This window comes from Lepisosteus platostomus, chromosome 10 (genome assembly GCF_059453375.1).
Source record: "Lepisosteus platostomus isolate fLepPlt1 chromosome 10, fLepPlt1.hap1, whole genome shotgun sequence".
NCBI lineage: Eukaryota > Metazoa > Chordata > Actinopteri > Semionotiformes > Lepisosteidae > Lepisosteus > Lepisosteus platostomus.
This window is the reverse complement of record NC_142620.1, coordinates 417,638-441,906: the sequence shown is the minus strand read 5'-3', so window position 1 is coordinate 441,906 and position 24,269 is coordinate 417,638. Positions and strand designations below refer to the sequence as shown.

The window sequence follows — 24,269 nt, the reverse complement described above, 5'->3', positions numbered from 1 at the left end:
ACCTCCTCGTCAGAGCTGAAGGAGCCGAGACAGGTGATGTGTAGTGAGCTCGTTAGCAGTGGTTTGCTGATGGAAACCTACTACAACTCTCTTCCTGAGATCACTGGACACAAAATGGTTTTCTTTTGTGACAGTAAGTGTGCTGAAGATTAATCACGCCAACTTGAATCTTCTGTTTAACTGATCAATAGTATGCAGTGGAAATCTCATGTATTTCACGCCTGCACTAAAGACAGACTGTTTTCATTTTGATTTCCCTTCGTAGTGGGACCACAGTAATTACATATTTTCTAGTACTGGCGACGGAAGATCAAAAACCGTACATTTTCCGTTAGAAAAACTGGAAAAATTATGGGTAAAATAAAGTATTACCCGTTTGCCTCAGCGTATATCCACTAGATGCCACTGTACACAAAAATTACGGTTTTTCTTTATTCCACATTGCAATTTGTTCGATTTTGTTTTAAGCCTTCACATTTGCTTAAAAGTGACAACTTTCAGTCAGCAATGTATGTTAGAAGATGTACTAGTTTGGAAATAACTTTGTTATAATTTTGTCATTATGAAATAATTTAGTTACACTATCAAAATGTGTGGTGTCACATAACGAGGATGACATCAGAGGTTTCTGCTCATTCTGTGCCTGGCGGAGCTGGGACAGTAGGGATGAGCTGAGGGTGGACTGGAAGTATTCAGGGTGGCGACTAGGCAATGACAGAGCTTTGATGGCCTGAATCTGCCTTTTGACTAGCCATTGTTTGCTGTGTGTGCATGGAATCAGATGTGCAGCTTGTATTGCTCCCAGCATAGGCCACACATGCTACTAGCCCCCTGAGCTGATCAGCCAAGATGATGACAAATATTAATCAGCATAATGAATCTACTGATCTGATCAATAAAATATCTGTGTCTGTGCTAGAAAAGATTGTCACTTTCCTAATAATTTTGTACGTTAATATATTAACATACTACTGTACTAGAATGTACTATATTAATTATGTGACTAATTATAATTAATCCACACTTTATACATCTCCCTTTTAGCTTTCAAATTTGAATCAGGATATTGGCATGTTATTTAAAAAATAATTTGGCAAAATCACTGTGACGTTTTCGATTTACACCCCTGGAGGATCCTTCGGCATAGAAAATCGTGCAACATATGAAACCACAGCTTCCTGTCCTTCAGTGTGTGTGCTGTATTACAATGAACTCCACTGTGTATATGACGTGAGGAGAATTAACAGCCATTATGGCACTAAGTATTGTCTCATAATTACCGATATCCAGGAGAGTCCAAAGAATCAGATGCTTTCTCATAAAATCACAGAAAGAATCACATTATGATGTTGAACTCAAAAAATAAAAAACACTACATTCGGCATAGGACATTTACATAATTTATTGCACTTGACTTGAGTGATACAAGTGGAGCAGCCTGTCACTTCCTATACAAAAGCATGATGCAGGTATTTGCAATTACTAGGTCTCTCCTTTTGGAATTAGACCGATTGTATTACATGTGTAAAACAAACCATATAACGTGAATGTCTGACTTCAATAAAACCTCAACTTTTATATTTAAAAAATTATATATACGTGTTAAAATTGTAATAACAGTGACAGTAAAAATACAGTCAGGTTACTGAATAATGCAAAAGCTAAACAGTACTTACACCTAAATAATAATAATGTTCACTATAAACAAGTAAATTTCTCTACAAACCCATAGCTTAAAAATTAATCATTCGGGTAACAGTAAAAAATCTACCATTTTATACAGTTTAATTAGAACTCATTCGTATGAAAATTTAGTTTTTTTCAGATTACTTGTAAAGCACTATATTGAAACCTTTTAACATCCTTTAACAAAAGAAATACAATTAATACATGATCCATTATAAAACCTTTAAAGTTCTGTAGTTCCATTCTCATTAATATAAATTGTACAAAAACAATTTTAAAGCCTGACTATTTTTTAAATATTACCAATGTAATTATACGTAAATAAGTGCATTTTTAGATCTTTAAATATCCCAAGAATTCTGAAATCAAGAATTTATAAACCTTATGACCAAAGAAACAATAAAAATAGAAATGAATACAGTATTCATTCTATACATTTACATTTTATGTAAAATTATTTGTGACACAAAAAGTTCCATTATTTTCTTCATGTTTGGCAATAAAGCAATTATAAATTAAACACTCTCTCACACTAAAACTTGCTTGCCTAATTTAAAATGCAAAAGAATGCACAGACCAAGACTGTATTTACTTTGTAAGCAAAGCAAAAGAAGAGGCCCAGCCTTTCTCCACTCTAAATACTGTACTGTATCTTTGGCAGTTTCTGTCTATAGAAAATGTAAGCAGCACAAGTATAGGAACACAGAGACTGATGTGGAGTCCATGGACTAATGCTTTAAAGTGGCACAAGGTGACATAACACCTTGCATATTTCAAAACCGAAACTACTGCTGCAATATCCACTGGTGAAAAAAACTGTACCATCCTTCCACTTAGAATGACTGGCTCTTTTACAAGCAATAATAATTATTTATAAACTACAGCACACTGGAATAAAAGACTTTCTAAACGCAGTAAACCGTGTGCAGCGCTGTTACTGTACCATCTAGTGACTCCTTGCAGTCTAGTGTCCTTTCAGATTCCAGTCGGGCTACGAAGTCAGTAATAAGTTATAAAGTAAAAATAAAACAAAAATGCATATGTACAAACATGAGTAGATTAACATTCTGTGCTCTTGATTGTCCTCTGTCGATTGTGACCTTCCGTGAAGCCTGTAACATGTAACAGAGCTCCTCATTTCTTCAGTGCAAGGAGAGCGTGTGGCAGAGCTTCAAGGTCCAGCTGGGGGATGAGAAAAAGGCAATAGAGGAGGATCCACAGGAAGAGCAGCAGCTGCATGCAGTCCTCCGAAGAGCTGACAGGCGTCTCTGGCGAGCTCTCTGAACCGCTGTACTCCTCTCTGCAAGATAAGAGAGCTGCCATTCAGGCAATGTCCAGGGGTTCATTCACCCTGTGATGAAGGAGGTGATGAGCCTCTGACTCAAGCATGGTGATTGCAACACCATGAGGCAGTGCAGACCTCTGTATCCGAGATCCTCCAGCAGCACGGTGAGAACTTTAACTTACAAGTGGTTGTCATGGGAAAAAACGAAAGCAGACAACACCTGGTAATATCTCATTTGATGAGTGTACAATATTAACACACACAGAAAGCTTGTGGAACAGAACAAAAGGCTCACTGAATGTGAGCACTAGGTGAGTAACGATGATTTCTTCAGGCTCTAAGAGCTACTTCCAGATCCAGGACACCTGTAAGTGTACGAGTCACATTTTTCAATACAGAATTGCAGAATTCACTTACCGAGTTAAGAGTACTGGATTTGTTGAGACTCTCTGAACTGTTAATACCACAGAGCCTATTGTGTCATTCTGTATTCATTCTGACCTGCTACATGACACTGCGTGCTGCTGGAAGACTGTCTTTCTGTGCTCCCACTACAAGGGGCACAACCAGCCTCTTAGGCTTCTTTGGTGAACCCTGTGCTCTCTAGCTTTGCCTTAATCCTTAACTGTGACTGACTCGACCTTTCTAGCCTCTACTGTTGGAAAAAGATACAGATAAACTGTTCATCTTCTTACTATATCCTTCAAGGTCCAATTTGTTTTGTACTCCAAACTAGTTCCATGCATGACCAAGCCTGTAAAACTGAGTATTTGAATGAAAGTGTCATAGACCCGCATGTTATATTGTTAATGTGTAAAGCGCTCTGTGACAAACTATTGCAAAGGCAATTAAAGCAAATAAAAGATTGACTGATTAATTAATACAGCAGCCATTTTGCACTTCTGGATCTGAACATTAAGGTGGCATCTAGATAAGTTAATAATTTAAAGTAAGATGAAATATTTAATAAAATGTATAAATTATGTGAAAAGCCTTAAAATAATCATAAATCAATCAATAATCACGATGTAATTGTAATATTTGTCTAATGATTTTTAGTATTTGTTTCAGCAACAGTCTACAACAGGCGGAGCAGTGGTTCTGTGGCTAAGGATCTGTGCCAGTGGCTGGAAGGTTGCCAGTTCAAATCCCGTGGCCGCCAGAGGAAATCTTCTCTGTTAGGCCCCTGAGCAAGGCCCTTTACCCCAACTGCTCCAGGGGCGCTGTACAATGGCTGACCCTGCGCTCTGACCCCAAGCTTCTCTCCCTGTCTGTGTGTCTGTGTCTCATGGAGAGCAACCTGGGGTATGCGAGAAGATGAATTCCTAATGCAAGACAATTGTAAGTGGCTAATAAAGTGAGGTGATGTGATACAGTATATAATGATCAACACATGTGGGCAGAATTACAGTACAATGTTTAGGCGTCTTCATATAAAATACCTGATATCAGAACTAACTGTCTGAATCGTCTCATACCCTTTTGCCTTGATCTTCATGCTTGTCTCCTGTTAATAAGATAAAAAAAAACACTTGTTCATTTCCTGTTGTCATACCTTTGCATGCTTCGTGTTAAATGGAGACAACTTGGCACAGATGTGTCGAGTTTTTCCAAGTCTGAAACTGTAGAGGTAGATAAAACAACTGCAATATGTTCTAGATTTAATCTCCACACAAGCCAATGAAATGGTGAACCTTTCTAAAAAACTAATTTCTACATGCATCTCTACATTTAGCTAATGGAGAAGTAAAATCTTCCAAAAAAGTTAAAGGTTTCTTCATCACACATTGCTTAAATTGCACATTATAGGGAGATATTTTAAAATGACTGAATTCTTTCTTTACGGCTGGGTTTCTTATTAACTTACCTTAATGTCCTCACTGTCATCAAGCTTCCTCAGGTACAGCATGTGAGAAAGGTGGCTTTCTCTCAGTGAATCATCACACGGTGCCGCTGTGCTGCTCAGAGAGAATGAATGTATTTAATGTTTTCCACCACTTTACTGAACTACTCTTTCATTTTTACTGAAGGGGGGAATGGGAGCAAATGCTGCTTTTGACAAAAGGCTAAAAAAAGTATCCTGTTGACTGTGACTGATTCCGGTAAAATCCCTGACATGAATATCAACAGACCGCAGCAGCTGTCACACCGCATGAGCCAAAGGCGCAGAGCAGTAGAGTAACACCTGCTGGTGTGTCCAGCATGCACACTCCTTCCTTTTGACCAGGATACTGCAGATTAAGGCCATGAGCTCGTGTGGCACAGACCAAATTTTCAGTTCCAAGTAGACCATTAAGTTCAAAGTATCTTAATAACTAAATGTCATTTTAAGGCACAGCTAATATATTTAAATATTACCTTATCTTTATATTCATCAATCACCAGTGAGACAACATTTCTTATTTATACCATGTAGGAGAATACTATGTGTTACATCAGATAACTGTGGTACCTCGGTAAGTCTGTGCTTTCTCCAGCAGCAATATGTCCTTTTGTGGCAGTAATAAATTCACAGCTGCTCTCAGACACATCTGACTCTACATCTTCTAAATCCCAGAAGTCCTCTTTCTGTTGCTCCTTCTTATCACAATCCACACCTCCTGGCATTTTATTCTCAATCTGTTCTCCTGCATCCTGGCCAGGAATAAAGAGAGAGCAATCACAGCCTGCAAGGACTCAGCCAGAGGGGAAGGACATTAAGTTAGGTAAAGAAGGGAAACAGCACAGGTGTCACACAGGCTACATAATCGAACTGACATACCTCAACACTGAAGCTTCAGGAACATCAGTTTAAATTTACAATGCATGTTGTGATGAATTATTAGCTACCAAAAAGCTTTACCACCACTTTCAGTACATTTCAGCAGTATAAAAGGTTAGTTGGTGATAGTCAGGAATTCATACAGTATTATTAAATAAATAGTACAACCCTTCTAGTTTTATAACAGCCTGCTTAAGAGAATACAACTTCCATATAATACCAGTCTTGTTCCCCACTAAAGGAAAGATACATATGAATGAAAATGTGTAAAAATTCAAAGATACATTTAAAAATATTTAACTTAACTAAGTAAACTAAGGCATCTGTTACTCATTTATTACAATACATTCATCCTTTGAATATTCCCCTAAATAAGTGAGCTTAACAGGTAGCTGATTAATAATAAATCATTTTTGAATAAAAAGTCAGACAAATCTTTAAAACAAGATGCAGCACATTAACAACATGTAATCCTATTCCCTATTTCAATAATAATATATACTTAATTCCAAATCTCTGCATACCTGATACTGACTGGAGCCTTGGCTTTGCTCTGCAAGACAATCTCTGTTAGAGTCTGACAGCCTGTCTGTGGATGCTTCCCCGTCAGTACTGACCACATACTCACAGTGGTCCTCTGTCCCCCTGTCTTGCTGTGCAGTCATGGACCCATGACAAGTCCTTTCTGTGACTCTGTTAAGGTGCTCCAGATCAGCATGAAGTTCTGTTTCTAGCAAGTCTGGGTGATTCCCTGTGCAGGCTTCTGTGTTTCTATGGTGATCGGACTGTGCTGGAGGACTGTCAGAACCTAAAGATGGACCAGATAGAAGCTGCTTTCTTTCAGTGACCGGCTTTGAAAATGCTCCAGAAACATTTGATACGGCTTCTTCATAGCAAGGGTAGTACACCATGTCCACAGGTAAAATACTATTTTGTCTAGCATTATATACCACACTTCCATTCATTTCACCAGGTTCATTGATGCAAAGCAGCTGGGTGGTGCATTGAGTTTCAGGTCTGGTGCATGCATCTAGTTTCAGCCCTTCCTGATTCCTTTCTTTGTCCTGCTCTGAAGGGACAGTATTCCCACACAAGTCAGCGCTGGACGAAGCCATAAATGAGGGGACTATCTCCTCTAAACTGTGATGCAACAGGCAATTCTGCTTTAGCGCAGTCTCCAGTCTGTCCTGGGCTTCACTGGGTGTGCTAATCTCCTCTTGACCACTACAGCACTCTGACTGACTTGCATTTTCAGCATCATTCAAATCCAAGATGTATCTGTATGCATCTTCTTCCTCAGACAGAAGCTTGGATTTCATGTGAAAGCTATCCACAGAACTTTGTGAGAAAGTGCCTTCATCGATAAAAAGGTCAGAAAAAATGTTGTCTTCTGCAGCATTGTCTTCTAGTGGAGTTTCCGTGCCCTGGATGTAATCTTTCTTTACAGTTTTTATTGACTTCTCAGGGGAGCACTTGCCATTGGGATCAAAAGGAGGATCGCTTTCATTGAGGGAGCTGCTGCTTCTGCTGTCGGAAGACTGTCCTTCTCCATCCAGCGGCATGGACTCACTCGCAATCTCACTCAGCGAGTCCGGAGAGTCAAGCACTGAGTCCACGAAGGAGGGTTGCGGGGAGCTCGAGCTGGACACTAGGAAGGACATCTCAGAGCACAGCTCCAGGGGCAGTTTTCCATTCCCGGCAGATACTGCGGAGCTGGAGGTGGACTCCGAGGAGTCGTCTCCGTGGGCCCAGGGCTGACAGTGCCCACCTCTGTCGGGAGATGTGTGTTCTGGATCATCTGATGCAGAGGAGATGAATATCTTTGGTGGGAGCTGGACCCAATCAGTTCTCGCGACACAGGAGCGCTTCCCACTCTTGACTCCATTTATTCTCTCTTCCTTCAGCGCAGAGCTGTCTGTTGCAGCGGAAACCGATATTTCAACCAATTCAGAAACCTCCTCCTGTGAAAAGAATAAATACATTTTTAAAATTATTTTTAAAAAAAATCACATTATGCCTTTGACAAGAAGACACTCAGACATGTCGAATTGAAACCATTTGCAAAGAAACAGTTTAAAAGCTTTAACAAGAAATATTGTGGATGGCAGAAAAAATAAAACTGCTCTTTACTATAATGTTTATAGTAAATTTCCAAACAATTAATTATCTTTTATGTGAAACTACAATTATGGTATTTTTCTCAATCATTATGAAATTTAAAGCAAAAGTTTATGTACAAAAGGTTAAAGACTTTAAGTATATTGTCTATACTCTTCCTTAAATTTGTCTGTTATAGTCAGGATTACTCACATCTTCATGCTCTGGAAAATGTTCAAGGAACTGAGAGACATATGTCATAATGGACTGTTCATCTGGTGAATTAACTGTAACATCTGTAAAGAAAGACAAAAGTTTTTTTTTACATGCTGTTTAATGAATAACTTCCATGATAAATCTGCCTTGTGTTTTTTTAAATCAAAAACATATCAAGTAAGAGAGATATCTATAACAAGTTTTTTCAAAAAATGTAAAAAAATACAATAAAATAATTTCAAAATCCCACAATAATGTTCAACAGCATGTTGTATAATAGTTCAGGCTGCAGCATAATTGTGCAGTTTCACCTTCTGGGTCCAGTAGTCTGGGAATGCCCAGGCTGTAGTGTGCTATTCTGAAGGCATCTTCAACGTTCTGTCTCTGAGACTTCTCCAGAGCTCTCCTCATGTCCACCAAGCTGGGGTCAATTGCCTTGATAATGGCAAGAAAGGCAAGGCCACTTGTCCAGCTCTTTCCAAAGTCCTGAACAGCCACACCATACCTAGCAAAGACAAGATCAGTGGAACTCTACAGCAGCTACAAACGTCTGATGAAAAGATCAGTACAGCAGGCTTTAAAGATGAACCGCAAGACATCTAAAAGAGGAGCATATTAATTGCAAAATGATTCTGTATCATCAAAATAATTTGGAAGGTTTCCCTATTTCATACATCTGGCCTAAATAAAGGAGCACACTTAAAACAGATTAGTTTCCATGTGCTCTTTCTGTTCTTGTCCAGAATTCAATTACAAGTTCTAAAACTCACAGTTTTTAACAGTTTGGCTCATGCGGTGTGACTAACTAAGGATTTAGCTTTTTAATTTCTTGTGCTTTAATGAATTATTGTTCTCTAGAAAATTAATTTATTAAAATATTGACATACACTAAAACAAAAAAATATATAATTCTCAGTAGTTTAGTGTGTTTTTCAAAGAAAATGAAAATGCAAAAGCAAAAGGCTGGATAATTACACACTGAAATGAGAAGGTATTTGGCCTCTTCATAGCCATAGAGGAAAGTCAGAAACAGGCAGGAGGAGACCAAATTTTCTTTGCACATATTTTTGCTCTCTCTTCCACATGCCTGAAGAGGCTCTACAGCCCAAACATTGTGTTTCAACTGCCTTTTGAGAGAGGAATTAACTACCACTTTTTGTTTTTGTGGCCCACATACTGACAGAATTGACAGCTGTTTCACAGTTAGCAAAGCAAAACACACTAAATTTCAAACTTTCATCTTTAAATTGCAGTTCTTGTTAACTAAGGACCTTAAATAAACCATGTTTCGTATGTTCACACCATTATATTTTAAGCAAATGTAAAGTCTTGTAGTGATATAACTGAAGTACCAGGGTGTTGCCATCAATTATATTGAATATTATTACAAGCATAGTACAGTACATGCATATCTTAAGAGTCATCCACTAGGAATCAGAACCTCCTAATTAAGACATGAAACTAGGAAAACAGTCATTCATTTTAACGTTACTGTTTCTGCCAGATAAAAAAAATTGTTTTGAATTGTAGTATTGTATCAATTAATAATAATAATTGCTTACACTTATATAGCGCTTTTCTGGCCACTCCAATCAAAGCGCTTTACAGGTATCGGGGACTCCCCTCCACCACCACCAATTGTGCAGCATCCACCTGGATGATGCGACGGCAGCCATAGTGCGCCAGAACGCTCACCACACATCAGCTCTCAGTGGGGAGGAGAGCAGAGTAATTAAGCCAATTCATACTTATTAGGGGATTATTAGGAAGCCATGATTGGTAAGGGCCAATGGACGCCAGGGTTACACCCCTACTCTTTTCGAGAAACACCCTGGGATTTTTAATAACCACAGAGAGTCAGGACCTCGCTTTTACATCTCATTCAAAGTACGGCACCTGTTTACAGTATAGTGTCCCCGTCACTATACTGGGGCATTAGAACCCACATGGACTGCAGGGTGAGCGGCCCCTGCTGGCCCCACTAACACCTCTTAAAGCAGCAACCTTAGTTTTTCCCAGGAGGTCTCCCATCCAGGTACTGACCAGGCTCACACCTGCTTAGCTTCAGTGGGTTGCCTGTTGTGAGTTGAAGTGTGATATGGCTGCTGGCCGTTTCTCAAACATATTTATTTTGTAGTTTTGCATTATTAGCCATAACTTCCCAAAGGCTTTAAGGCACTGTGCTTTCACAATGGAAATACCCCAGTGCACTTTTCCAAGCGTGCTTTCATACCCTGATGCACAACAGATTGAGCTCCTGCAGCTACAGCAGGCACACCAGGCATCTTACTTCCGTGTCCGTCGCTGCACCCAGTGCAGGAGTGTTTTGATAGCTCTCCCATGGTCCTTCGGGGTCTTGGGCAGGCGCTGCTCCTCACAGGGCGTGCTGAGGTGTGAGGTGTCTGAATCAGTGCTGTTGGGCAGAGAGGACAGGCTAGAGGAGGAAGGAAACCTGTTCTTGATATTTCCTGTTAGTTCTTTGATCTGTAAAAGTAGGAGACAAAGGTACTGTGTGTTAGATGATCAAGTCTCCGGAACAGGCTTTGCTCACTGGACCATCTTTGTTTTACTCTCCTGTATTGTGGGTTTAATAGCGAGTTTTAAAAGACATAATTATTGTTGAATGGCCATTCATAAAGATATGGGATCATTAATGCAACAAAATTGAAACAAAAATAGGCTCACAATTCAAATTATATGTGGACCTATGCAGAGTATTTTTGTGGTCTTGTTCATTCATCCACTGGTTTCATTTTCACATCAAATGGCCTGTTTTAGTGAAAACCTCTTTCGCAACAGTGCCACAAGGACCACATCCCAGCAGGGACAAAGCGGCTCACATCCAGATTGGAATCATGCTGGATTGTATTTCTCTGCTACTTCTGTAGGTTCTGTTTTTTTTAAACACATTTGAATCTTTCAGCACATAAGCCCAAGAAAGTTCTACACTGTAGTTCAAACTCACACTAACTGAGGGCAACAAAGATTTATTTTTTCTCTCATCTGAAGGAGAATGTATCCTGCAGACAAGACTGGATGCAGAAAATAACTAATGGCAGCAAGAGCTACTGAGGTTATGTAAATATTTTACCTGGAAAAACAGAATTATGTTCCATATCAGTCCAAGGACAATGGAAGAATTGCCATCTGCAATATCAGCAGCATCAATGCTGACCAACTTCACCTGAATTTCATAGAAATAAGCAAATTATTGCAAAACAAGAGTAGTAGATGATTATAATCCAGTTCTCAGTGTATACAGTATATACTGTATATAAGTGGAAAGCTCATAGAAGACTTTAACTGCACCTGAATTGAAGTTTAGAATGCTTACATTTCTTTCCTCCAAGAAAGTCAAGACCTTTGCTATATTGTTCAGCCTGAATATGCGATGTGTTGATGGTTTAAATCCATGAAGCTGGAAGACATAAGAAGCTATTAAAAATTGGTGGTGAACTAACATTTAGAATAACAGTACTATAAGTTAACAAAGGACTGAATTATATAGACATTAAGTATGCTTAACTTAATTTAAAACCTAACCATTAAAGAAAGATACTGCAAATAAACATGTATTAAAGTATAACAGTAACAAAATATGCGGGAGCTCACCAATTTACAGCCCGAGAGTTCTTCTAAAAGAGCCATCAAGATCCGCCCATCCTGAATGTCTGTAAATAAATCGCTCACTTCCAATGGTGGTTTGCACTGTTATAAGTAAATTAGTTTAATTAGAGTTAGTCGTTAAAGTTCTTTAGCCATTGTATAAAAACTTTAAAGAGAAGATAAAAATACGAGGTGTTCTGCTGTCCTGCTCAGTTTTAATCATAGAAGGATTTAGAGCTTTTTAGTGTGAACAATTCTTATCAAGTCAATTTTTAAATGCAAATTGCTGTACTCATTAAGACTAGCATCATTCAGGTCTGGATCAAGAAAAACCTTGATCCAGAATAGAATTTCTAAGTTCTAAAACTGAAAGCAATTAATGAAAAAAACTAAGCACTAGATGTTTACTGAATGTTAATTGCTAATTATGTGTAATCCTATTATCAATTTGAGAAAAGTAACAAACTATTTACTTTTAAAAGCTGTCTTTAATAATCTAGTAAAAACTAATCCAATTCCCTAGTTTAACCGACATCTGCGTCAAATCATATCTGCTCTTAGTGTATTCAGTCACAGGACCTATGGACATGACCAGATCGACACAGAAGGCGATATTATAAAGCAATTAAATTTGAAATGTAAAAAAAAAGTTTTAAAAATAAGTAAAAGTACTTATACATTTATTATTGACTATTTTATTATTAGGCTCCATTTAAGTAATTACCACCTACATATAGTTTTATCGATTATTGATTTCACCCACGGAGAAATTCCCAAATCATGTTCTGTCTGAATTTTAACTAGTCCAAAGTCATTTTGAACTATCGGTTTCTTTGGCTGCTTTAGAATAAAACCTGAATCTAAGAAATAAATAGTTACAAATTTTAAGAAATAAACATAGCACATTGCACAGAGGATAGATTCAAATATCTACAGTAAGTTAAAAAGCTACAATCTGCTATCCATAACTGCATATTTGATCAGTTTTGAGGAAAATAAATGTTGCCCTTTAAAAAAACTTCTATAAACACTATTTTCCCTTTTACTTGGATTCAAAATAGAATAAAAAAACAAAGTGAAATCTGTAATTATAGCTGTGCATTCCTAAACGTTAAAAAATATAAAATGTATCTCTGACATGCACCATTAAACTGCGCTTAATATGAAACAGAAGTAACTGATATTTTCATTAACAGCAAAACTATTTTCCCTTCTAAATAGGTGCTATTGCAATAGGCAGTCTCTAAATTGAAACTTATTCAGGGCATAACATATAATAGTTGCTCATGAAACAAATATATCTATTAATTTTTATTGATTTCCAACAATTCTGACTGATTCAGGTGCTGTAGTTATTTATGACTTATTTTGTAACAGAGTTGGGGTTATTCAAACTGAGGTGTGCATCACTTTCACTCTTGTATTTAAAATGTTGAACAATTTCCTTTATAAGAGTCTGATAGTCACCTTCTCTAAATGCAAATTCATCCACCTAGTAAATGTTCTCTTCTGAACAACTTCTCTTTCAACTGTAAGAAAAAAATAAAATGTAAAGTGCTGAATAATGCATGGTATTATGAACCAATCTACTGACATGTTATGAACAACAGTAACCCCCTCTTACCATTGACCAAGCTTAGCCTTCAGCAGCGATGCACAGTTAGAACAATAAAATATTTCAATGGAGTAGCTAGGAAAGCGGCTGGTGCACAAACACCAATTAAAGCATACAGCACATACGAGTTACAGTCAAGGCTTCACAGAAACCAGCACTTTCCTTAATCCTAATTAGCATTCACAGCCACTCCAACCACTCAGATGTACAATGGTAGAGTCTGCACATTCACCCACCAGGTATAATAATATGCATTATATTTGCGACGATGGCGAAGGCATTGTAATGTATTAAACAATGAATAAAATTGCCTGCAATTACATTTAGAGGTCGCTGATTTTTGTTTAACTTGGCTAATGTTCAATCAGCAGCAAGTCAGCTTTAGTGGGACTCCTCTCAGGGACAAAGTCCGCTTGTTTCTGAAATGGGGGCAATGCGAGACCCTCATTCAGAGCAAAACAGGCCACACAAGCACCACCTCACTGACTGAGGTGAGATTATGCTGTTCTATTCCCACACAGATAGTGCCTTCAGTTCCTTGTGTCTTTTTGGCAGTGTATCATACAGTCTTACAGCTGACATCCAAATTCATCCCAAAGATGTTCATTCTCAATGACATGTGGCATCCAGGCTGGCGAGAGAAATATTGTTGTTCAGATGCTGGCACAGACTGGAGTGTCAGGAGAAGCTGCACTGTTACTGGGAGATCTGATGTTATCTCTTCTACAAATCAGGCTGCTGGTATAAGAGATGGAGGTGGACGATGATCAGACTCAGCGCTGTGTGTAGGAGTGTCAGATGAGAAACACTGACTAGGTAGGTACAGTAGGTACTTTATTAATCCCATGCAGGAAACTCAAGTGCTACAGCAACCAGGCACAATCAACACAGTACAGTAGAAATGTAGAAATACAATACAATAAATGCTGATATCCACAGCAAAAAAAAAGTAAGAACCTTGTCAAGGAAGCACTCATGACAATCCTTTTCAATTTTTTATAATTCACTCTATACTCCCCTGTGCCATTTATTCAATCCTATTACATTTCACCTCTTCTACAGATAAAGAGCCACACTACACCAAAGGGCTTTTAGCTGCCATAAGGGATAAGTCTACTTAATGAGAATACTTTTTTTCAGCAAAGAAACACATGATACGAGTGGCCACAGAGAAACAAAGAGACTAGCCCGTGCAGTGGGACCCTTTTAAGCACTCTTGTATGATGAGGCAATACTCTGGCCTAATGAGTTTGTTAAGAGCAGAAAGCGAAGGCAGAATTTGTTTATGCCCCTGGGAGAGTTTGTTTTATTTAAAGCCATTATTTTTTAACATTTCATATATCCTTTATTTTGTTTCATCAGGGAACAAGATTTCTATCATTGTGTAATACCTAACCTTATACAAACACTGCATTCCACTGTTACAAATCATACTGTGCAAAGGCCATGCAAAGGAAATGTTATACACTGTATTTGTAAAAAAAAATATTGGGCAGCTGGAGCGATCTTCCTCCACATCCTCGTTCTTCCCTGTGAACATTACATAACTGGCTATTAAAAATTGAGTTGGTACAACATAAATAACTGACCATTCCATTTGCACATCAGCTCAGCAACAATATGTGTTCCTGAACAGAACAGAAATTTAACGATGGCTCCACAAACCTCTTGCTGGACCTGTCACAGTGGCTCTGGCTTCAGGCCTGCAGCTTCTTTATGCACATTGCAAGCCTCTTGGTCTGTCCTCTAACAATAGTTTAATATAGAATGTGGGGATCCTATGCTAAATGATGTTTGTATCTGAGTTATCAGATACAGATCAATAACATTGATTGCTTGTTGGCATTATCTAATAGACCACTGAAGAGTCATTAAAAAAAATTACAAGTCAATAATAAAGGCCATTTGAATTTTAAAAAAGGACTGCCTGTACAAAGTGGTTTAATTTTCCTACAACAGAAGGTAGAGGCTACCAACAAGCCTGACATGCTGAATTGCATTCAACACAAACATTGAGCACAGTTCAGCCAAACAGGCAGCTTTTGTTAAATAATCTGAGATGTGACCCTACAAACAGTTTATCCATCAAGCATTCATAAAATGAATAGACATAGCAGAACCCCTGACTGTTCAATAGAAAAGCAAAAAAGCTAAATGACACTTAACGGTCACTTAACAGAATACAAATTCTAATCAATTGCCTGTTTTAGCGATCTTTGTGCCCTGTTTAGCTCCATTGGATTTCCAACACACAAGGCCATTAGGATAAAAAATATCTGAAAGAATCTTTTCATGGTGGAATTCTCAAGTAAAAGCTATAATTGTTCAAAATACATGTTAACAAGAATCGTGAGTCAAGAGTTATCATCATTTTCATTTTTTCCTGTTTGGTCTGAATCATTGTTTTTGATAGGTTGTTTCAGGAGTCAGCTGCCGAGAGGCTGGATGCCTGTCATGTGATATTTATTTGCTTGACATGCAAAGAGCAGCAAAGCCTGCAGAAGAAAGTGACCTGCCCCGAAGCAGAAATATTCCAGGCAGGACCAAACCAGGGGTTATCAGCACTGGAAAAAATTACTTTAATATTTAAAAGTGCTGTTTCCCATATTATCAACAAACATTTTTGCTTTTTCAGAAGTATCAAATAAATAAAATACCTCCATGCTTTGTACCAGATCTATTCCAATTGAACAGCTGCTCCAGTTTTACAAGAGTGTCGTCTTTTTATTTGCTAACTTGTGGGAAATTATATGAGCTACTTGTCCTGGAACGAAATGCAAAACAGAAGCAACAGGCCCTTACAAACATGAAACTGCTGGCTGTTTTCACAGCAACAAACTGTTGCCTAATTTCTGAATTGAGATGACTCAGTCATTATGGCAAAAACATCCCCCAAGATTGCTCAGAATCAGGGTACACTCAAAGCTAGTGGAGAACTGCAGAGAAGTCTGCACTTGTTATATAAATGGACAGAAAGTTAAACATTTTCTACATACAAATACCCTATGACAACTCCCCAGTTAACTAGCCATGATTCGTTTTGCCTATATCTGGCAAATATGTTTTGGCTATATCTGTACAAAGCTGAAACCACACAACTGCCAAGACAAGGTCTTCTCTTGCCAAGAATTTGAGCTCAAAATAAAAAAAATGCAGAAAAGGTAAAGATTGAGGCCTTACTTCTGCGAATGTCAGTTCAGTATTCGAAACCCTCCTGATAAAGTCAACACAATGGACTTCTTCAGAAACAGCGAAACACAAACCAGATGACACAACACAAGCAGAAACTACTTGTGCTTGAAACCATGAACAGGAGGTAATTTTTTAAAAACATTTGTTGGAGTTTAGAATAATTTGTAGTATCTACAAGATCTTTGGATTTATTACCTACTGAAAACCTAAAAGAGGCAAATTCCAAACTATTGGAAGAATATCAATTGCCATAGAAACAGATTTCTATGGAGATAATTTTCATTAGAAGGAAAATTTTAAAGAAAGAAAGAAAGAAGGACAAAAATTTAAAACACCATCATAGCAAATAAAAAAATAACATCAAATTAGTGCATTACAGGCAAGGTCACAACAACATTGTAGTTATTACTAAATTATGAAAATATCACTTTCCAGAGCACAGAATATTACCTTTGGTTTCCAATAATTTAGAATAAAAGTAAATCAATTTAAAAGGAAAGAACAAAGTTAAAAGCTCAACCAATTATTTGCAAGAAAAACTTGCAAATTGTTAGCACAGCCTTTTTGTCTTTAACATTACTTTAAGAATCTAATAGGTTAGCCATCTGAGATGGGTGCAGACCTGTAAATCATTAAACTACGTACAGTTTGTTTGCCCTCATGTTTCACCACATAATGAGTTTACTGAATGAACCCAACACTGAAACTATTAAATTACCCACTTATGCTTTCAGAGCAGGAAAGACTGTGTAGTACTGTCATTCTGAGAATTATTAAAGTCTTCCAAAACAATTTAAACTATTTCTGAAGAGACTGGGATGATTAACTTAACATTCAAAAAGAGAAAAAAAAAAACAATTACTCAAACTAACAGACATGCTGTTCATCTACTAATAATTATCAAACTACAAATACCATAGAAACCAAATGAAACCCTTTTCTGAGTAACTCCTTTATAGGTTAGGTCATTGTAATACCAAGTCCCACCTACTGCTGAAATTTAGAGCACACTGTAATGGACCCAGATCAAGTACATGGATCATATACACCGGCCTCCAAATAACTGTACACCATAAGTAAAAACACAGACTAAAATCTCTTCACTCTAAATTATTTTGGGTACATCACTTTTGTTCACTAAAAAATAAAAATGAAAGACAGTGATTTAAATAATATTTATGAACATAGAGGAAGGCAGTATTTAGTATAAAAAATTGTGACAAAATTATATTTGTATTTTGTTTTTTTATTGAATCACAAAATGGAAATGGTACTACAGGCGACAAAGAGGCACTCAAATCTCATAAGTATTGATGGCATTTAACTATTTACAGTTACTACAGATGTAATGGCATATTGACAGTGTGTAAGTTAATAAATGAGAGAGTAAGGGAGGGAGTAAATTGTTTGCAGTATTTCACAAAACTGCAACTCCAGTGTCTCTGCCAGTGAACACAAATAAAAACATTATCAATGCAGCTCCACCACAGCAGCAGTACTGCATACTTCATTTCCACATCCAACGTGAACAAACACCAGGATGGGTTTGCAGGTTTAATAAATGACTAAGAACAGAGGTAAAGATTTTTCTACATAAACAGCAGCACAATTCTAGTCAAGAAACAGGTAACAGATCAAGGTTACTCCAAGGCACAGAGCCTCAGAAAACAAATCATATTCAGCTTTCAGGAGTGACATGCTGCATATGTAATTGAGAAGGGAGCGTAAATGTAGTGTACAATCTAGTCAATGAGTAGTGATGGCAGGGTTCCCTGCCATCACTATTAAACCACAGCCTATTTTTAGTTTTTGCCGGTACAAGCAATGCATGATAGGCAGCTCCATGTCTTCAATAAAGCGAGTGCCTTTTTTACTATTAAATGGTTTCTTCAAGTACGAGGATTTTTGCAGTTTACTTGTATGCATTTGTATATATTATATAGGTTCCTTAATCCATCCATTTTCTAACCGCTTCAACCATTTCAGGGTCGCGGGGCACCCGGAGCCTCTCCCAGCTAGCAGCATACACCCTGGACACCAGTCCATTGCAGTGACCCCATCATGTCATGGATATTTCTATGCATAGAATATCCTCATAAATGTTCCTACCAGTGCATAGACAAAAACTTTAAAAACTGATCATGACACTTCCAGGAATTGGGTACTATACGGACTACACTAAGTGCTGTCCAACTGTTTCTGTAGAAACACAGTTCTAGTGCAGAAAGAGAGGGCTGTAGTATTCCATCATCAAATAGCTGCATAAATTTAATTTGTTGGGGGCGGATTAATTTGTGCTTTTTTCACTAGAGCTAAAATCTCCCCAGCAGTTAACAATTACAATGCTCCTTTAAAACATGCTTTACTCTGAAGGAAAATACATTTTAAATTAAAATGTACTTTACCCAATTTTCTGGAATTTGCTCTGAGGCTGCCCTACTAACCCAGAATGTCAACAACCCTTCTGCATTTGAAATTGATAAAGTTCAGAATTTTAATGCATTACCATACAAGATAATTTTGCTGCTGTGATTTCTTTTCATTAAAAATGCAAGCAAAATTTTCCTTTAAATTCTATTTGTACTTACCTGTCAACCTTCTAAAAGAAAGTGTCAAAAAGATCATCTAATTTAAAAAATCAAAGTTATAGGTATATTCTCACAGAAATTTAGTCATGTGTTTTAACATCTGGTCTAATGGCCACTTTGTTTAAATGAAATGTTCTCTCTTGATGGTGATTATAAATACTCTCACAGAAGACATTTTGTTTGCATAATCCACTCAGGCTTCTTCCTGCACTCTTCCCAGCTCGTAGGTGAAACTGACCTACACTGGGACTGTCAGCTGAACATGCCTCCTTCAAATCATGTTGTGTACATACATGTATACATCAACAAATAGGTTTAAAAAATGAAGAGCATCATAACAACTACAATCCTTGCAAATTGAAGTGCACTCTTTACAAAGCTTGTTTCCAGTAGCAGCACACATCTCACACTCCAGGTACATCACTGTCTGCATAATGTCTCATAATGGACAATCTCAGAGCAGAGAGCTCGTGACTGAATGCAGCACAACTACATGTGTAGAACCTACTGAGACAAATTAGATGGCTGAGCTTTTAAACCTATATTGATGTTTTATCCACAGGACCATTATTAAGAAATGGGTATCAGAGAAGGAAGGTGGGCTTTCCACAACCTCAGGAAACTAAGATTCTCTGCATGGCAGTATTTTTAAAGTGGAAATTAAAAATCAAACACTACCAACAACCTAACTCGTAAAATAACCCTACCATCTGTTACTTCCACATTGACCGACGTAGGCACAAATGATCTAAAGAAAGGTTAGTCCTACGCAAAGAAGTAGGAGTCATGCAAATCATTGCAGATTGATGCTGGAATTGCTAAGTAGTTGTGACTCCAAACTGAAATATAGGGTTTCTTTGTGCTTTCTCTGAAAACATTCTTGTTAATAATGTGAAACTCCACTGAGAAAGGCTGCTCAAATATCAAAATATCTATAAAAATATCAAATATGTTTTATAATTTATCAAATATAAATATCTATAAAAAATGTAAATAAAATATATATAATATAAAAATCAGAAAATGTTACTTTATTTTCAGAAAATATACTCTGTACATGCCTTCTCTCTATTACAAATCCTACTTGTTCTTACACTGTAATATTATAGAATATTGTTACGCTACCCATACATGAGCTCCGGAGTGAATGAATGAAGGATAGACAAATAAAAAGACAAAAAAATACAGTCACAGAGAAATTGTAGCTTATTAAAAATTATAATACATTTCTGCTTTTATTAAAAAAAATTATAAAGCAACTTCCTGAATAAGCACATTTGGCAAAGGAACATAAACAGTGGAGAGTTTGAGCTGAAAGGCAGGGCCACACTTGCTCATTGTTCCGTGTTACTGGCACACAGTCAACTAGGAGAAAATGAACAGTACCTCCAAACACACTGGAGCAGCTTACAGTGCTTGGTTTCTCAATCCACACATTCTTAAAAGGCCCTGTGATACACAATACTAGATTTTTTGTTTGTAAGAACTAGTTAACTGGACAGAAGCCATTGTTAGCCAGTCCAACATATATCACACTACAAACAATCCTAACACTGACGTCCTTTAACTTGAAGATCTTGTAGCCTTACTTGTCCAAGTGCTGTGTAAATATTGTTAGTTCTGGTCCATGTTTTCCCTTTGAACCGGCAGCCTAATCACACTCTGAGTTTCTGTTCTCAGGCAACAGACACACATTACATGAAGCTGTCTGGCAGTGTCTGAAAGGGCAGATAAGTCGTAGACAATTCTTAGTATTAGGAACAAAATACAAGAGATGGAAACTGCAGCAGTAGCATGCAACTATGATGGAATTAGAATCACTGAAGTGTAAGAGAGAATAGTGGTGACAAACGCAAGATTACTGAATACACAACTTAAAACTGTAAAAAAAGGTTTTCAGGCTTTTGATAAGGTTTCTAAGAAAGATTAACCGTCAAATTGCAGGTGGTAAGCATTCATTCAGATGTACTGTATGTGTCTGGAGTAAGAACTGGTTATCAGGTAGAAAAAAAATCAGTAAGGATAAGGGAATGTGAATATTCAAATTATGATGATGTAATTAGCAGATCTTTTGCAGACCAGTTTACAAATGACATCAAAACAGAAGGTATTAACTAACACACTAGAAGGAGATTCAAAGATTCTAGACAGAAATTGCCAAAACACGGGGATAAGTGGAGATTGACACATGCAGATTGCAAAGAGCAAAAACAAATAAGAAGCAAAAGATGGGAAACATTGACCTCGTAGAAACTCTGTTTCCATCTTCTAATCTAGACAATGTAGGGAAGCAAAAATGGAAAACTAAATGTATATAAAGTTAAAAGTGGATTTTAAATTAATGGAATGTATGTTAAAATTGTACTATGCACTAGTTAGGTCTCACTTATGTTCAGTTATAGTGGCAATGTTGGGGAAAAAAAATATTGCTGCTCTGGAATCAGTCCTGAGAAGACAGATCAGACACATTCCTGGGCTTGAAGACATGTCCTATCTGAATCTTTTTAGTTTTAAACAGAGAGGATCCAGTCTAGCACATTTCAGGTTTCTGCAAACTCCGACTACGCAGCAGAAAATGGCAGCCAACCTGCTAGTAGACAGATCTGCACGCACTGTGCTTCTTTATCTTTCCTACACAGCATTTGTAGTACTGCCTCAGGATTTGTATCATTAGAATTAGTGTATAAGAACAGGAGGAGGGTATCTGGCCTGTCTCACTCATTTGGTTGCCAGTAGGTTTATGATCTACAAAGTTAGGTATTTAAAGGTATTTTCTCAAAGGGTCATACAGCAACACCTTCAACCATGTGGCTAGAAAGCTGATTCCAGGCTCCCACAACCCTGTGTGTAAAGTAGTGTCTCCATTTGCTGCTCTGAATTGTCCTAAACCTCATTTGCCTTAACTTCCACCTGTGCGCTCAGGCAGGACTTGCTGTTGGTGCCGATTCTGAAAAAGTCCCCAGTACCTGAATCAAGTCCTCACACAAACTTCTGCATTTGAAATGCATGATTGAATGGCTTATATAACAAAGAAAATAAGCCTTTTTTTATGGGTCATTTTTCCAGATTAAAAATGTAGTCAAACATTAAGTTACACTGCCAGTGGAATGGAAGTTTTAATTAAAGGATATTTGATAGAAAGAAATTTTAATAAAAACCTAAACTGGCACAAAGTGATAATTCTGCAGAATCAGGAAGAGTGCAACCTAACTTTCACCTATCTTTGTCCTTTTCAAGAGCATGAAACGCGTGGGAATTTATGGGAATGAAGTTGCTGTGTCTAATACCGAAGGGTATGTATTATTGCTTCACTGATAAGGTGATGCATTTTTCTTTAGGCCTGCAGAGACCTGTTTTCTACAGTAGGGCTCAGTGCACATATCTGCCACAAGTCAAGGTACAAGTACCAGAAAGAAATACATAGCTTATGGCAGCATTTATATGGAACCTAAATCTCTTTTTCTCAGTGGTCTGATTATAGTTTATTGCCATATTTCATTGAGGCACTGGTAGCTGTTACCTTCACTTACACTTCAATACTTACTATCATGGTAAATTCATGTGTTTAATCCTACATTTCAGTAATTACTTCAACAGACTTTCTATTGAAACATTTTTTTCAAAACCACAAACTTAATATTTTGTAACACTGTGCCTGCCATACATATGTCAACAACAATTGTTACAATTGTTTTGGATATTGCAACAAGCACTAATGAAAAACACCTTTACTTCCATTCTACTTGACTGAACCCACACATATTACACACAGTAGCTACAGCTATCCAATTTTTTTGTTTATTGTAAACATGTCACAAAAAGGAACTATTATTCATTGTTATTTGTTTTGGCAACACTTTGTGTCCTTGGTCATACCAGTGAAGCACTCTGAATTCCAAAAAAATACAGTGTTTGGTTACGTCTTGCTCTGTATTCTGTCATAATACTTGTTCTGTCAAATCTAAGTTTCCAGTACCGCAGTTCGTCTCGACTGATGCAAAAACTCAAAACATGATCAAGAGAATTACCTGTTGCTCCTAGCTTTTATTAGCCCAAGCGAGCTCTCATCTTTTCAGTCTGAAACAAGCATAGATAATTAATTTGTATTTTTAAGCCATGACCATGGCAGCTGTAATTTGCAACGCCGCGTTATTAATGAGGACTGTCATAACTTACATATTGCCTCATATCCTAGGTCGCTAGAACATTATTTGTATGTTGCATTTTGTATGAGAGATTTAGGAAAATATTTGCAATCAGTCCTCTTAAATATTTCTTCTGTACCATGGATGCTCGTCGTCTGCAAACGGGATAAATCACCTCCTCTCAAAACCTGTAATATTCTGAAGGAAGAGGCACTCATTCGCCAATCACCTGAATGCTGAATACGGGCTCATTTTTTACTTTAATTTTCCGACCATTAACGAAACAAGTCTAATAATCTAGACCACCACCGTGTTTACGCGTTACGTCTTCACGAAGACCTTAAACTTCTTGTTATTCAAGAATCAGAGTAGGGGAGTAACGGGAGGTTGAACTTTCTGTGCCCCCATCCACCAAAGAGCCTGGATACACAGTTAATGGACATGAACGAAACATAATAGCAGCAGCCCCTCCGTCCACATGGCAGGCAGCTCGCGCCTTACCTTGCAGATTCTGCACTCTGATGTCGCTGATCTGTCCGATCAGCTCCTCGCGTTCAAACCAGTCGTCCCATTCGTGTCCTGCCATTTAGACCCCTTTAAAAGTTGCGATGTCGAAACTCGCGTTGAACCGGCACACTTTCTCCTAAAACCTTTGCAGTTTCCTTAGTAGCTGTAGTACGGGTTGAAAGGCACAGACGAGAGAGAAAAGCAATCTCCTCAGCGCTTTCCTGGTGGAGAGGCTGGACTGTTGCTGTGCATTGTGATCGTGAAGTTGAGTTTTCCCTGTGACGCAGCCAGCAGGCACAACAGGCTCACCGGGGGAGAGGCAGATTGAGAGGGAAGAGGAAGAAAGGGCACCTGGTTAATATTTATAGGAAAAGCCAGCACACGCCCATTTAACAGCCACCTTACCGATACAGTAACGAGGAGTGAAGGAGGTTGGCGATCATTATCCAGAAACTGCAGAGGCGGGGAAGGGCGAGATCCTGGGTTCAGTATAGTGATGGGTTCCATTTGCGTGCATTTGGCACTACTTCCACATGCAAAACGCCGAGATTTGTCACTTCAGCTTCAGGAT

General features: G+C 37.8%; 1 protein-coding gene across 2 annotated transcripts; it reads right to left on the bottom strand.

Annotated features, from left to right (window-relative positions):
* Nucleotides 1-1,384: 1,384 nt before the first annotated feature.
* LOC148652980 (uncharacterized) lies at nt 1,385-24,269 on the bottom strand. 2 transcript variants are annotated; one of them, XM_088647381.1, is made up of 14 exons: nt 23,693-24,269; nt 15,924-16,030; nt 13,119-13,180; nt 11,658-11,753; nt 11,380-11,463; nt 11,137-11,229; nt 10,336-10,529; nt 8,357-8,550; nt 8,043-8,125; nt 6,257-7,693; nt 5,424-5,605; nt 4,839-4,929; nt 4,414-4,478; nt 1,385-2,986 (listed from the first exon to the last, which is right to left on the bottom strand). In XM_088647381.1, exons 3-14 carry the CDS (start codon nt 13,137-13,139, stop codon nt 2,821-2,823), a joined length of 2,706 nt encoding a protein of 901 aa, XP_088503507.1. In that variant the 5' UTR covers nt 13,140-13,180; nt 15,924-16,030; nt 23,693-24,269; the 3' UTR covers nt 1,385-2,820. The 2 variants fall into 2 exon arrangements, with proteins under 2 accessions (XP_088503507.1, XP_088503506.1); XM_088647380.1 differs by lacking the exon at nt 15,924-16,030.

Coding starts and splice junctions, on each gene's coding strand:
- LOC148652980 (XM_088647380.1), bottom strand. CDS start 23,777: ATGGCAGGACACGAATGGGACGACTGGTTTGAACGCGAGGAGCTGATC. Junction 13,181..23,692: donor CAGAGTGCAGAATCTGCAAG/GTAAGGCGCGAG, acceptor TTTTTCTTACAG/TTGAAAGAGAAGTTGTTCAG. Junction 8,126..8,356: donor CAGACTACTGGACCCAGAAG/GTGAAACTGCAC, acceptor CTTTCTTTACAG/ATGTTACAGTTAATTCACCA.